The 16534-nt window shown below is 44.0% G+C and overlaps 1 protein-coding gene across 9 annotated transcripts in view; it reads right to left on the minus strand.

Moving 5' to 3' along the window:
- The window catches only part of NRG1 (neuregulin 1), a 703230-nt gene that overhangs the window by 280379 nt on the left and 406317 nt on the right, over nucleotides 1–16534 (minus strand). Inside the window, exon 3 of one of the 9 annotated variants that reach the window (XM_073345925.1) lies at nucleotides 6830–6957. The exons of the other annotated variants lie outside the window; for them this stretch is intronic. Coding sequence (XP_073202026.1) covers nucleotides 6830–6953 — 124 coding nt within the window. The 5' untranslated portion in view covers nucleotides 6954–6957. The remainder of the gene's footprint in view (nucleotides 1–6829; nucleotides 6958–16534) is intronic. 9 annotated transcript variants of the gene reach the window in all.

Genomic DNA, 16534 nt, shown 5'->3' on the forward strand with positions numbered 1-16534 from the left:
CAGTCACTGGAGATTTTTAAGAATAGGTTAGACAAACACACCTTCAGGATGGTCTAGGTATAGTGTCACCTATGTATACAGGGATGGACCTTCCTTAATGTGGGGTGATGAACTAGATGACCTCATGAAGTCCCTTCCAGCCCTACATTTCTATGATTTTATATCCTTGTATTAAAGTTGAAACATCAAATGCCAGATAATTGCTAATGGGATGACAGCAGATATCATGAGGAATAGCGTCTGTCAATGATCAACACGAGAAAGCCACAATGCAGTGCAATGGCACCGAATGGCTGCCTAATTAAAAAGGCACATGGCAAGCAGCACCCTAGATGTTTCAGTCACAACAAACAGTTCTTCCTGGAAAGAAGTATGGGACCCCTCCATCCCTGCAGGTCCCCTGCACCTGTTGTAACACTTGTTTCTGATATCTCTCTGCATCTTCTCTTACATCTTTGTCATCTCCCTTCATCCTCTCTGCTCTTTCTACACCCTGGGCCTGATCCAAAGCCCACTGAAGGATTCTCATTGGCTGCAATGGGTTTTGGATCAGACCTCTAATTCTCTTCTCTCCATCCCACTCCTTACCTCTCAGCCTTCAAGCCCCAACTCTTCCCACTGATGACCTGATGACTACTTACTGTGTACCTGGACCTACTGCCCTCCTACACATTTACCCAAAATCTCTCTGTCCCCTAGGAGGATTTCCTCTCCACTTCCCCCTCTTGAGAAAGCTCAGTGAGGCCAGATCCTCAGCTGGCATAGCTCCACCATGGTCATGGATTTACATCAGTCTGGATCTAATTCAACATCTCCTTAGAGTGGGCCTCCAATAATGGAGAAACATGAGGCTTTGCCTGATTAGTCCATTGTACACAGCTCACAATCTACACTAGCTACAGGACTGCAGGAAAAGCACCACACTGAGGGCTGGTAGTACATTACCACAATCAGTGTCTCTGCAAAGCTACTCCCGATGTGTTAAATAGTGTGATGTCTCTAGCAAGCAACTGCATTTGAAGAGCTTGGAGAATGCCTTTTCCCAACATCTGGCCCCAATCCCCTACCCAGAAGATTGACGTAGTTACTGACCAAAATGTGGGAGTGAGATGATGTTTAGTATCGGGACTAAGAGTATCCCTTTAGGAATCAGAGGTTGGGTTTTTCTAAAGTACTCATTGAAGTCGGTCGTTTTACTGTTGGCTTCAGTGGGAGCAGAGTCAGGCTAATGCTGAGCACTTCTGAAAAGCCCAGCCCTCCTCCTCTCTTTTACTTGCTTTCCCGTCTGTACTAGCTGGGATGTTTTTGTTTCTTACTAATAAATGTAGCTACCGTATTGCTAGACCCTGGCATTCAAAGTCATGAGTCAGCCCGCCTCAGCTCCTCTCACCCCCCAAATCAGGAGATTTTTAAAAACAGTATCTCTTGGGGCCTTTTTACCTCTCTTCTCATGCTGTAACCATTCAGGTTCTGGTACTTATCTGGCCTTCATCACTGTAGTATCTATTACACCTCGCAATCTTTAACGTATGCACCCTCACAACACCCCTGGGAGGCAGGGCAGTGCTGCCGGTGGGGAACTGTGGCCCAGACAGGCTGTGTGATCTGCCCAAGATTGCACAGGAACTCCATGGCAGAGCAAGGACTTGAACCCCAGTCTCCCAAGCCTAGGCTAGCGCCGTGACAACTGGACCATCCTTCCTCTCATTCATGAGTTCAGGCTTTCCTGTGCAATCACGGAGACTACACGATTCCTTGTTTTTTAAACGAAAGCTGAGATTCTCACCTAGTGACATACCTCCAGAAGCTAGGGCTTTAAGAAAAAGGATGTAAAAATGATAGCTGATTATGTTGATTAGAAAGATTAAGACACGTCTTTCGTATTGGCCATTGCGTCAGTATTTGCGATGGACAAAGCAAGCTTGTAGTAGCCCTGTTTGACAACACACAGATAAGAAAGAATCCAGCTGGATCCTACCAGTTGTTAGTACACCTCATTTCTGGAGTTGTTATGAATGGTTTAGGTTGGTGTCACTGTCAAGTATCAACAACAATGTTTTAAATGACAAATAGCTGCTGCAAAGTGACCATGTGTTCTTTGAATATTAAACCAAACACTTCATTGCAGTAAGCCTTGTCTATCCATGTGGTTTTGCCCACCTCCTCAGGGACCTTTATAGTGCTTCCCTTCCTATAAACAGTTTAAAGTCGTAATGGTAAACACGCAGAGCTAAAGCTAAACTTGCATTCGTTACATTTGTGTTGACTATTTGTGACAATACTAGAAATATTTACCAGTCCAACAGAGCAGTTTACACAGGAAACCCCCACACATTTACCTCTTGTGCCATGATTAATTCTTGGTTTACACTGAGGAAGAGACATAATGGATCTGGTTTTCTACACCAACACAACCTTGCAGGAGCTCCTGTGTACTAAACTCCAGCATTTTGTACGGTTGGTTTAAAAAACAGATGGAGGCCCTAATGTTCCAGATCTATCCTGAAGGGTTTCATCTCTGTGTAGTTTCTCCCCACCCCCTGACTGATAGCTGACCTCAGAAAGGCCATCATCAGTGGAAGAAGAAAACAGTATGTGAGGACTAGATCCTCCAGGATACAACCGGAGGAGCAACCTCCAGATGGCATGCTGGGAGGCATCTTCTACTTGGTGATGAACACAACTGGTGCTCCTAGCAATCAATGTGATGGGGGCGGGGTGGTCATAGAGTGCTCCCAGGACCCACAAGTGAAGCTCTATTATGTGTAATGACATATTGCACCAGGAGGCACCTCAGGTGAGCAAATCATCTGTGGTAACAGCAAACTTGGAGCTGATGAGTGTAGGCTACATAATCCCATGGGCTGGGCCTTTAGGCAGGAAAAGAGATTTGCCAGAATTCACCTCTGATCTCTACTTTACCGATTAGACTGGGCAGGAGCCCTGCAATCTGTGCTACCTCTTCCGTGCCAAAACTGTAATTCTCCATCATTTAGCAACAGATACAGTAGGATGTCTGGGAAGAACCAGGCTAGAATATTACTACATCCCAGTGGGGTGCAATTATTTATTTATTCTTGAGATTTATGAAATAACAATGAGAAGGGGCCCATGCCAGAGCACCCGAGCCATATCTGACACCCATGTAAGAATACAATAAATCCCAAAGCATGCAGAAGCCCCATGACAGAGGATAATGCAAGTAACCAGGCCGTGCAAAAAGAAATCATAGTCTCAATTTTTCCCCTAAACATTCTCTCTCCTCGCCTCCCCCCCAAACAATCTCTGCTTCTTCAGCAGCCCTGCTAAGAAGATAGCCCTTGCAGCTGGCCCTTGTGGCCAGCAGATTCTGGATATTTCAGACCAGGATGGGGGCACCTTCCAAAGGGAAAAGACCACAGGGGCCCTTATGGAGAACACTGCCAGCAGCCTCATTATTATACCAAGGAGGAAGGTATCCCAGCTCAACCACATGAACAAATCTCATCGTCACCCGACGCCGCAAGCTTCCTCCCATAGGTCTAGTAAGGCCTAATTCTTACTAGCCAGGAGGCCAGCTCTACATCTCACTTCATGAAGATGGTTTATTAAGAGCCACATATTATGGCCCTACATTCCACTCCAATGGGTGGACAACAGCAACAACACGGCCTCCTCTGAAGAGCCACAGTCTTCATAGATGCAAGCAGTTTCAGCTCTAAAATCCTCTTGAACCAAACCAGAACCATAGAGCAGCTCCTGGTATTTGACTGTATTAAAGAACTACTCCCTCTAAAAGCTACCATACACAATAATATTTTGGGAAGTTGTTGCTGTAACTGGAGAAAGAGGGTCAGGTTTCAGGAGGCATTTGGATTGGCGTGACAAAGGCGGGCAAGTCAGGTCCAGGCTGCTACCACACAAACAGTAGAAGATCAGCTAAGACATCGGCAAATACCTGATAGATCCTAGTGCAGAAGAAAAAGCTGTTCATTATGGGCCTGAACCTGTGCCAACTGAGGTCAACAGCAAGACTCCCTTTGACGTCAATGGGGTTTGGATCTGGCCTCAGATAATTTGCCCAAATGTTAGTAGGCAGTAAGGAGGAAATTTTCAAAGGCACAAATGGCAATTAGGTGCCAAACTCCCACTGGAAATCAATGGAGTTAGGTACCTCAACTATCCATTCTGCCTTTGAAAGTCTCCCCCTAAATTCTTACCATTTGGATTTTGAATTTCCATTGGTACAAACATAAATGGTGCCATTTCTCAGGGAGTCACTACATGGAACCAACACTAGGTGCATCAGTGAATCTACTAGCTACAAAAGGAATGTTTATGAAAACACAGCATTTCTGAGGCCGACTTAACAGCGTACAAAAACAACGAGGAGGCCAGTGGCACCTTAAAGACCAACAGATTTATTTGGGCATAAGTTTTCGTGGGTAAAAAACCTACTTCTTCAGATGCATCTGTCATTTTCACTCTATGCATCTGAAGAAGTGGGTTTTTTACCCACGAAACCTTATGCCCAAATAAATCTGTTAGTCTTTAAGGTGCCACCGGACTCCTCGTTGTGTTTGTGCATACAGACTAACACGGCTACCCCTCTGATACTTAACAGTGTAGTAACTATAGTGCTTGTTTCTTTGGGTTTATTTAATTGCTAATTATTCTTAGTCAGGTTTGCAGACAGTGACTGTGAAGAGTGCATGTAACAAAGAAGCAGGAATCGAGACACATTTTTCCTCAGGTCCTGAACAGAAGCCAGATCACAGAAGTGCACATTAAAGAAGGGAAGTGTCTTTCCATTTCCCCAGTGTTACTAAACTGTCTGCAATTAGCCCAGCTACTAGTATTTTCCATGGGTTTTTGTTTTTGAATGTATCTTTTTTTTCCAGCCCCGCATACAGAAGGAGTTCCACAATCTATCTGCCGCCCTTTCTGGCCTTTATCACCTCTTTCCAAGATGTCTGCCTCCTAGGGCACTCCTCTGGCATGTAGTGGAGTGTTAATTTCCTCGTGTCTCAGACACATATTCCTGTCCCTTGAGGTAATGTTTGGAGAGTTCTAAATTTGAATTTTGATAGAAAACAGGTGACTTTCGTTCTCTTCCTTCATTTTTACAGTGGTGTTGTAGCTGCGTCAGTCCCAGGATATGAGAGAGACAAGGTGGGGGAGGTAATATCTTTTATTGGGCCAACGTCTGTTGGTGAGAGAGAGAAGCTTTTGAGTTTACACAGAGCTTAGACAGATCTCTTCAGGTCATTTTACAATTTCTTTGCTTGTCTTGAGGCCTTATTTATATACCCAGCCTAGCCATAATTTACATTATTATTGCTATTGTTATTTTAAACTTAGGGCTTACATCTACCCTTTGAAAGATCCACAGGGGTAAATGCTCCCTAAATAGCGTCACTGTTCTTGCAAGTTACACTGATGCTGACTTGGAAATCTGTATTAGTGGAGCTGGCCGAGGTAAGGGTTTAGACAGATGTGTTCTGGTGGAATACAGGGTCAGCGTTTCAACAGTAGCTACTCTTGTCCTCAACCATGCCCCCTGGGGTGGGTGGGGGGAGTTTACAGCATCAACCTGTTGGTTTTCTGGAAAGAGGTGCCTGTGGATTCACATCTACTGATTGGTACAGAAGCAGCTGTCAGCCCCACAATTACTAGAGACCAGAGTCTCCCGTGAGATCTGTGGTGTGGTTTGTAGCACAGAATTTACTTATTAAATTACTTAATGCACTCTTTGGCTCACCTACATGGAACAATCACAGCACATACAGCTTTCAGACAAGTAACATAAATAGCAAACGGGGCTCTCTCAACATGTAACAAATCCTTTGGATGAGATGTGCACAAACCACAATGGGAGAAGAAAGAAAGAAAGAAAGAAAGAAAGAAAGAAAGAAAGAAAGAAAGAAAGAAAGAAAGAAAGAAAGAAGAAGTTGAACCACCCCCACTGTGTTAGATACACATCTGTCACTAATGAGGGCCTACGCATATTTACTAATGCAGAACAACACTTAAACTCATCCTACACACCCAACTCATCCTGGTACATCCACAGGCATCCATGTACATCCACACACATACAGCCACATGCACACTGCAACCATTCAGACAGAAAAAAAAACACTAGACAAATATGCAAACAAATAATAAAATATATATTTAAGTATAATTGCAATACAGTTGCATTGTCTTTTTACTGACCCGTGTGGCCATTAAAGGGCACTAGATTCTGAACTACTGGAAGTTAAACAAGGCTGTGAATACAATATATCTGTTCACTAGGAAATGTATATAACAACACTGCTGCCCATTGAAAATCACATGACAAGTTAACTCATGACATTGTCCATGAACAACTGTATATGAAGGCTCAGCTAAGCCAAAAACATATGGAGACTGGTTGTTTTCTCCTCACGGTCAGCCCTTAGATTGTCAGCTCTTTGGGGCAGGCACTAGGTTTTAGCAGCACCCACCACAGGGGGACTCTGGCCATGATTGGAGACCCTGGTTGTTACCACAATAGGAACATTAAATAATAATAAAGAATCTATAGTATCTAATCAATGGTTTCCCAAAAGCAAAAACTCAATCTCAGCTCCTCAGCTAGCGACCAGTAGCTGTTGGTTTCAACAGAAGATTAATTTCAATGGAGCAACACCAGTTTATAGCAGGGGAGGATCTGGCTGACATTCTTAGTGTAGCTCACATCCTTTGCCTTTCGTTCCCTTCCCTCCAGCTATGGACACCCTTGTGCCTTTGCGGGAAGAGGTGGCTGGCACCTCCATTTCCAGGAAGACTCCGTATGCTGCGGAGTGAATCCACAGGCACCTACCTTCGTATTTCAGGCTTTTTCCCCTTGTCCTTCTGAGAGGCTTTGGGTTCTGGCTTGGTCCATTGGACTGGCGAGTGCTGTCTCCTGCTGTTTCTTCTCGTTCATTTTCCTGTTTGGATCCCATTGGTCTGTGAAACAAGGAAGAGAGGAATACTGACTGGATGAACATAACCAAGGCACTGCTGACACATATCATAACATATAGCTATGGCAAAGCCTTCGCACTGAGCTGAGAATATTCACTTCCTTACGCTCCCATCTCCCTGGTCCTGAAAGCAGTGTTATCTTACATGTCCTAACCCTACTGGGTAGTTATTCTGTTGCCTTTTCAACTATCCCCCTAAGAGCCATCCAAACCTACTCTGTGGATTGCTGCTGCCCATGGAGCGCTTGATGGAGGTGGCCTGGCTGGCCATTCTCCTTATTTCCAGCTGCTAAATAGATAGATGTCTACAACACACTTGGTACTTCCTTGGTCTTACTCTTCCCCAAAACCAATTGCCATAGGTGCCACAGGGACATTACGTGATCACAGAGAGTAGATGAGATGGCTGCGTGGTCATGGATGGGGCGGGCAGCGGATCTGTGCACTTGTGAATAGGAAGGGGAGGTGTCCCTGAGCATGTGGTCCATGCTATGAAAAAATCTGAGGACCCCTGTCCTGCTGCAGTGTGCAGAGCAATATGCAGTGTGCTATATGTGACACTGGGCTACTCCCTTAGAGATTGCATTTAATGACAACAGGTGCACACCGCCAGCCCCAACCACCGAAAAAAGAAAAAACAAAAAAAAACAAACTTACCAAGTGTGAGAGGCTGCAGGGCTTTCACAGCGCCCCCTACCGCCTCCCCAAGGTCGTCACACTAGCCCATGACAGCCGCTGTGCATACCACCCCTGGGCCATCCTGGGGAGAAGACGGGGGCATGTGGAAACCCTACTGCTGCAGCAAAGCCTTTTTCTTCAGTGATGTGTTTTCGTCAGAAGTGTGATGCTCATCGAGTGAGATCAGGATGCCATGGCGCGCATGGCTGCTTGCATGCTGGATTGCTAGCTGATACAGCTGAGGTAAAGTGACAGCACCTGCTATATTCTAGGTGTGTGTTTTCCTGCGGTACCTCATTTCACACAGCATTGTGTGAATCCTCGGCACACACCCCTAAAGCGGTTAAAAGGAAGCGATTCCCCCAACTGCTGAAAATCCACACGCAAGTCCGCCCTCGGTGTATTTCTCCACACCGTCATTCTAGAACTGATGAGGATGATTCCCACATACAAGGGCCATGTCTGGACGAAAGATCCGTGGCAGTGAAGAAATGCGCTCATGCACACAGTATGCTGTGTGTTGAAATGATACACGTGTTTGAAGGCAAATCATGCTACTTGAACGGGGATCATTTAATCTTCAAGTATCTTTAGCTTCTAGGATTATTTTTATTTGTACTGCAGTAGTGGCTAGCGGTCCCAGTCAGGGGTCCGGGCCTCACTGCACTAGGAAAGTCTACCCCAAAGAGCTTATAATCAGAGCGGCTTCCCGTTTTCCTGGGGACTGAACTATTTGACTTCAGTGCTTCCCAGGGTCTTCTATCATGAACAAATATGCTTTCAATGAGATGTGAAGAGGTCAATGTACTCTAGACCTATTTAATCACTCGTTTCCACACCTAAAGTTAAATGGCTCTGTTGTATGAAACTAAATTGAAAGCTGATTGTATAATCATGTTCAACGCTACCCACAGGTAACCTAATTATCAACATAGGGACCAAGGAACATGCGTAAGTAGTTTTAAACAGAGGAGCTAGCAAGTGAAAATGAAAACATTACATTTGCTTTAATAATATAAAAGAAAAATTACTGTAGCGAGGTGTGTCGAAGATGGTTGGTTTCTTGGTTTGTTTTAGGAAAGTTGTCTGTGATTCATTGCTAACGGTGAAAAGGCAAGATGAAGAGAAGCAATGATACAGTGTATACATGGCGCAGTTACTGTAGTAATTTCCTTGAAATAATTAACAGTTAGGAGGAGGTTGCATATGCTATTCCAGATGTGAAAGAACAACAGATGGGCAGCTTTCTAAGGCTCTGATAATAAAATGACCTAACACTCTATTTAGAGAAACAGAAATTCTTCTCTTTGGCTGTTTACAGATTTTAGAAATATCACGATAAGCAAATCCAGACAGTTCAAAGCAATGATATAAAGGACAAGTGGATAAATAATGACCCAACTTTGTTACGAAACATAGTGTAACTGTTGTATTGTTAATATAAACACAGATGACCTTTATATTTGCTCAACTTTTCGTCCTTAGCACAGGAAACAGCAGATGATCTTTATCAGACAGTAGAATCTTCCACTTTGCTTCTACTATTGAGCTGTGGGGCAGATTCTTATGCTGACTTTAAGGGCATGACAATGTCATTATCTTTTCAAAGCACATGCTGAAAACACGATATGGAGTGGAGGAGAAAGACACATGGCTTCCTGTAGCCTGGGGATAGCATGAACCTGGGCGACAGGGATCCATGCCGTTAGTTCTCCTCTTGATTTTCACAAAGCAAAGTCACAACATGAATAAAGTTCACAGTAAAAATAAAGCCGCAAAGCAAGAGAATCCTATAAACATAACCTGGTAGAACAACATGTCAGCAGTTGCACATTCATTTTTATACAAATACAGCTAATGAATGTTGAAAGTTGCTGTTTCCATGGAATGTTTTACCTTGGCATGGAAGAATTTGAATTTTTTCTTAGTAATTCATGTATTTGCATTACAATAGCACCTAGGCCCTAGCCAAGATCGGGCCCCCCTGTGCTAGGAGCTGCACAAACACACAGTGAGAGACAGTCCCTGCCTCAGTGAGCTAACAATCTAAACAGAGGCGAGACAACGAGCGGCAGAAAAGTAATATATTTATCCCCATTTTACAGATGGGAATCTGAGGCCCACAAAGATTAACTGACTCACTTAAGGTCACATAGGAAAGTCTGGGGCAGAGCCAGGAACTGACCTCAGATTTCCCACCTCGTAGTCCAGTGCTTTAACTACATCCTCCCACTCTGCCGGGGGAAATTCAAGAGAAATTATTTCTACTGAAACACAGTTAGTCAGGGTTTAATGTATCCTACTAATTCCCTCTTCCCTCCAAGTATTAGGATTAATTAATATTTATGGAAAGGTCATACCCACAGGCCCTAGTCAGAGGCACCTTTGTGCTGACGCATAGAACCATACAGCTCTTGGCCCAAAGACCACTGTACTTCCCCCCTCCGCCACAAACAAACATGACACAAGTCATTCTGCCGTTTGGTGCACATGGTCAATGCTGAATCCAAGGGGACAAATTCCAAACAAACAGCAAGCCTTTGATAAAAGCCTTTGTAGGTTCCCCCCTCCCCTAGGTGAGTGTTGTAAGCCAGTGGGGATGGGGAAATGCATCTCTCTTTGGAACTGAGAGGTGCTAAAGAGTGGCTAGCAGTGCCTGACACAGAGTGGATATGAAGACAATACAGTGAGAGCAAATATGGAGTGAGGGAACAGGGCCAGTAGGCAGGGCAAGCACTGGGGGTGTGGGGGCATGCTGGTGTTGGGAAGGATCCTGGCTAGGGGAAAGGAGCTATGGATTGGACCACAGCATCCCCAACAGTTGGCATCTGGAGTGGGCCCACGTACCCAATGGCCAGTGCCTGGAAGGGGCCCGGGTACCCTACGACCAGCGCCTGTAAGGGGTACGGGTACCCAATGGGTGGTGCCTGTAGAGGGCCTATGTACCCAACCGCCGGTACCAGGGGAAGGAGGACCATAATCAACAGCTGGTGCCAGGCAGCAGCCACCATTTTTGGTATGCAACATTGATGCTTTGGGAGATGTTTCAACGTATATGCCTACAAAACGTTTCAGGAAGCTGTTATCCATATGACTGCTGGGTTTGGAGCCGTATTCATCCAATTCCAACATGGCAGGTGGCTCACTCTTCCTCTGGGCCTCTGCTCATGTAGATCCCAGCTCTTAACAGCCCCTGTGTTCCTGCATTTGCAATGAAAGGAGGGAAGAACAGGAAGAACACGTTTCTATTTACTTTTTTCAAATATTATCGGATTTAACTTTTTTGCCTCTTCCTCCATTTACTTCGGCACCACCGTTCCTCCCCCATTTTCCGTGGCCCCGTCCAATCTGCATTTTCTCAGCAACTACCCCGGATGGTGCAGCTGCTCTCAGGGTGTTGTTCACAAAGGCTAAATTGGGGATTTAAACTTTGCAATAATTAGGATTTATTGACCTTTGGGGACTGAAAGTACATACAGTCTGCACCTTAGGTCCCAATTCAGCAAAGGACTTACGCAGATGCTTAATTTTAAGCACACACATTTAAATGCTTTACTGAAACTGGGCACTGGGTCACACAGTCACTGCAGAAGTTTGGGGAACGGTGCCCAATTGCAGACCAAGGGGCAGTCGCAAGGCGGGTGAAACATTGACAATAGCAGTCAGTCATCAGCGGGCACTGTTCCAGGCCAGCAGAGGGCGCTCTGCTATTTCCACAGAGCTGTCCTGGAGTTGGCTTGGAGTAAGATGTCCTCGGGATTCATATTACAAAGGTACAGGCGTGGTCCCGTAGGCTCTGAGTAGCATTGTATAGATATCTCATGGTGCACAGCGGGTAGAAAGTTCCTTTGCCAAAGAATTGTCCCATTTGATCCGACTGATCGAATACAACTAGCTTTAAACCTGCCTGCTGAGGAAGCTAGGCTGGGAGAGTGCTTTGAAAGTAGAGCCTCAGGGCATTGAACTCTGTTAGAACAGTATCATTGGGTTCCCTAGCTCCACAGTGGACTATAGCTCACCTCTAAGCTACCAGCAAGCTGCAATTAAGGGAAGTAGTCATGAGTGGCTTTTAATGGCAAACTCCAAGGAAATGCACTTGGCTCTGAACATTACATTCCAGTACATTGCCCGTTGTCCCTTCCTCTGCCCATCTCTAACATGGCTTCCCTGGCAGTCTGCTACAACGTCTGTGGAAAAAGCTAAACTGGGAGCTGTTGAACACTTTCTCCAGCCTTATCACTGGTCAAGTAATATCAGTTAGAAGTGTGGGCTGCCAAGAAATTCCTAGTGGAGCTGGGCGAAGGCTTTCATCACAAGGAGGATGAGTTCTAGGGACTGGACTTCTATGAAAGCATGTAGGGCTTATTACTTAAAATTGTCCACAATAGTGAATGAGAAGAAGAGGAGAACTCAGTGAACTACAGAATGGAAGGTACACCATTGTTTCCTGATTTCTGAACTTTAGTGGATTCCCAGAAAACTGAAACAGAAACAGATCAGAGACAAGCAAGCCCTGATGGTGGAACAGAGGAAAACACCAGTTTACACAATGAAACTTGTGTAGAATTACAACAGTGCTGGGAACATTTTCAACTAAGTGGAAGCAAACTGCTGGAAGAGAATAAACAGGAGAAGACTCCCAAAGAGGAATCTACTTCTCATAGTCAGGAATCATAGTTGTTGTGCCATTTTATGCATCGCAAGGCAATGGAAATAAAAAATGAGACAAGATAATACAAACTTTCAAAAAGAGCTCAGTCCCCACTCAGACATCTACATAAAGGGCTCAGATTCATAAAACGGCCAGCACTCAGCAGCCCCAACTGAGAACAGTGGAGAATTCCGCACTTCCTTCCGCTATTGATAACAGTGGAAATGCTGGGCCCATTGGAAAATCTGACACCGCCCCCTCTCCTTTTTGGGAGGGGTGTGTGCATAAATGCATGCTGAGCTCTTTGGAAAATCTGTCTTAGAGTCCTTCTGCAGTATTGCCAATCCCTGAAGTTCAAAAAACCAGAACATGAATCAGATGGTCCAAAATCATGAGACTGACTTAAAAATCCTGAATAAAATAATAATAATAATAATAATAATAATAATAATAATAATAATAATAATAAAATACACCAAGGATTCCGTTTTATTTGCCTTCTGGTTTTTGAGCCTATAGGATGACTTCAGGCCATGTTTTCAAACTTTTCTCCACTACCATGAAAGCTAGAAATTTTTTATGTCAAATGGAAGCTGAGATTTCTCATGTCAACCCAAGCCTCAGGAGACAAACCTTTAAGAAACACACCAAATATCATGAGAATTGGCAATGCTGCAGCTGTGCCTTGTTACGCCAGCTGTCTGGGATGACTCTGTAATGTTACCTGTACCCTTCGTGTGGCAATGAAGATGTACAACGGGCTGAGTTAAGGATAGACTTTCTGCTTTTAGGCTGGAATTTCCTAGCCATTTGTGCAACAACTTAACTGTCACTTACAAAGACACATTATTACCGTTTTTATTTAATTTACTCTTCAATGTTCATAACTCTTATAAACTTGGAAGGGAAGTTCTCGTCGTCATTTCTCTGTTTATTTCAATCTTTTCTGTTTGCAAACACTGATCTTCTGCACTTTGAGAAAAAATAACATTGTCCCTCTGAAAGATGGAGGTGAGCCAGAACCAAAACCATGGATCCAAATATCCCCAGACTTTGAGGTAGTCAAAATCTTGACCTGAAGTTCAATTCTGCAGTATACAGCCATCTTTCATTTCTATATAAGTATAGTCAGACTTAATATGGGTGGGTCATAACGTTCCTGCAAAACAGTTTGCTATTATGTTCAAGTTGTTTCTGTGGGTTCTATTTCCATTAAACATCAAGAAAAGAGTAGATTAAAAAAAATCCTAAAAAAATGATACATTTAGAATCTGGAGGATATTCTTTGCTATGGCCCCAATTCAGCAAAAGTATTTAAGGATGTGATTAAATCCATCCCTATCCAGCTAAGCACTTTTCTGGATGCTTGAAGTTAAGCATGTGCCTATTTGCTTTGCTGAGTAAGAGACTAGCTCAGGACAATTTTTAGGTAGTTTTTGTACCGAAGCTTCTTAATAGCATCCTTGCAGATTTAGACCCCGATCTTGCAAAGATTTACACATGCTTAACTTTACACACGGTGGACCCAATTTCACACTATGGAAGCCAACAGAAGCTTTGCGATTGACTTCAGTGGGCATAGACTCAAACCCCACAAGTCACCCAACGGAAGTTAATGTGTAAAATGAAGAACAGGCGTAAGCCTTTGGCAAGATGGGCCTTTGTTTGTTCTTTTATGATTTTAAGACAAACAAGCTGAGATCTAAATGGCCACGGGAAACTAAATACACTCTTGTCCTTTGTGGTTGAGGACAAGATGAAACAAGAATCTGTGCAACATATTTCATGCTTGTGTTTATCAAAGAAAAACATTTTCTTAATTCATTTGTTTATTCTTCTTTACTTTTAGCCTCGCTTTCTTCATCACTTACAAAAAATAAAAGTAAATGGAAGAAAACCCCCAAACACCTGGCAGTTGATTTCAATGATAAACCATTAGAAGGCAGATTCAGCCATGACTCAATTAAAAACAGAAAAGCTCAAGCTGATGTAGCCACATCTCCTTTACCCGGGTTAACCTAACTTAAATGCAGGCTGCACCGTAGAGGCGGCTCTACTGATTTATTCTAATTAGCAGCATTAGTCACCCACGAAGCACTAGTGTAATTTTCTTTTACGAGCAGTTTCACAGAATTAAGAATAATGGATTGGTTTCCAACAGATGTAATTAAAAAACTGATGGAGCAGTTTTATTATTTCACTGTGCTGTTAGTTAAAGACTGGAGAGTGAATGTCACTGAAGAAATAACGAATTGTATTTATGGATATTATGGGTCTGTTTTGTGTGGCAGTTTTACAAACAGGCTACAGTATTATCCCCATTTATCCAAAACCCTATCATCTGAACCTCCGTGTTATCCATGTATTTCATGCTGGGGGACAAGGAAGGGATTTGAATAATGCAGAGGTTCGGATAATAGATCCCCAGCCAGGACTCTGAGGAGGAGGAAGAAGATGAGCCTGTGGCTATAGAGGAGACCATCCTGCTGCTGAATGGATCCTCTGGCAGGCCTGGAGTCCTTTACAGCCCCGCTGTCCTGGGAGCAAGTAAGCAGGGCAGAGCACAGACCCCTGGCCACTGCAAGGAGAAAGATGAGCGCCCGGCCACAGGGAAGGCCACTCCGCTACTGACTGGCTCCTGTCCTCTTGACTATCCAAATTCCCCATTAGCCAAATAAAATCTGTCCCCCCACCCCCAAGCCTATTTGGGCAGTATACTGTATATAGGGACTGAGGGTGGGATTTACAGAGGAGCTGGGTGGTTTTCAATGGGACTTTCTTAACGTCCTTTGGAAAATCTCAGCCTTAGGCTGGGATTCCCCACTCCGGGACACTGGTTTCATGCCATGTGGAATTACGAAGTATAGAACTGCTGTAACGAAGTGGAGGATTAGGCCTTTATGCTTTCAATATTTATTTAGATTTCAGTTTTAGACAATCCTCCCCGCCCCGGCCAAAGCTCTGGGGAATCCTCCACATACGTTTATTGCACAAGAACATTGGAGATAGAAAATAGGGATTGAGCAAGGCACAGAACTTCTTCCTCCCATCCAAACGCACATCATTTGGTAACCAGTCATGTGACCAAAACACCTCTCACCTCTTACTTCTCTGGAGATGTGATTGCAACACCTGTAGACACACCCGAGCTAACTTTGATCTAATGCAGTGATACTCAGACTTCAGTGGTTCAGGAGCCAAATTAGGGATCAACATTCCCCAAAAGAGCCAGAGTAGTGTAAATTCATTGCTTCATATACATATATATATAATTCTCCCAGCAAAATGACTGACCAAGTATTATTATTTTATCAACTACGACTGGTTAATAACATAGTAAAAGCATCCTGATTGGTTAGTGGCTTAGATTGGTTAATAATTAAATCCCACAGTGTTTTAATCTCATGTGCTGCCAAGAGAGACGCATCAAAGAGCCACTTGCAGCTCGTGAGCCACAGTCTGAGTATCACTGAGCTAATGAGATCAAAACTCACTCAAGTAACAATAGCAGCGACACTGTGGCGGCAGAGGCTAGCCACTTGAGAACATACCCAGGGTCTTGGGCAGGCAGAGCGAGCCCATGCCACTGCCACGTCATCGCTATTGTTACTCAAGCTAGCTTTGATCCGAGCTAGCTGAGGTCTGTCTATACATGCTGCAATCACACCTACTGATGACAGGGCAGACATAACCTAAGAGAGAAATCCCACCCATCACTATCTCAGCTGTCTGCTGGTACATGCGCAAACTGATGGGCTTGGCAGTGTGTGTGCAGAATATCAGGCAATTCCAGACCTTGGGGAGCATCAGGGAAGGAGCTTTTCTTGGTAAAATCATTAGAACACATCCGTTTTTTAAAAAATGTGAACTGCATTTACCAAAGGAACGGAGTTGTGCCTTCTTTTTCGGACAGATACCACAATGATAATCACAGACGCTTTAAGTTTACCCCAAAACTTCTGTTTCAGTCATTTGATGGTTTAGATAAAACTAGGTAACTCCATGAAACTATGAAAGGCTCTCAGCTAGGGCCTCAAAGTCCAGTTCCAACTCAGAACTCTTCCACAATTCAAAGGGTTTTGTTTGGATCCACTTGGCATATTATTGAATATTTTTAAAAACACCTTCCTTCTAATTTAGGATCATAGGAATTGTCAAACTGGATCAGATATGAGGTCCGTCTACTTCATCATCACAGGGGGGCTGGCCATCCTCTTTAAACTGATTTTGT

This window comes from Lepidochelys kempii, chromosome 5 (assembly GCF_965140285.1).
Source record: "Lepidochelys kempii isolate rLepKem1 chromosome 5, rLepKem1.hap1, whole genome shotgun sequence".
Classification (NCBI taxonomy): Eukaryota; Metazoa; Chordata; order Testudines; family Cheloniidae; genus Lepidochelys; species Lepidochelys kempii.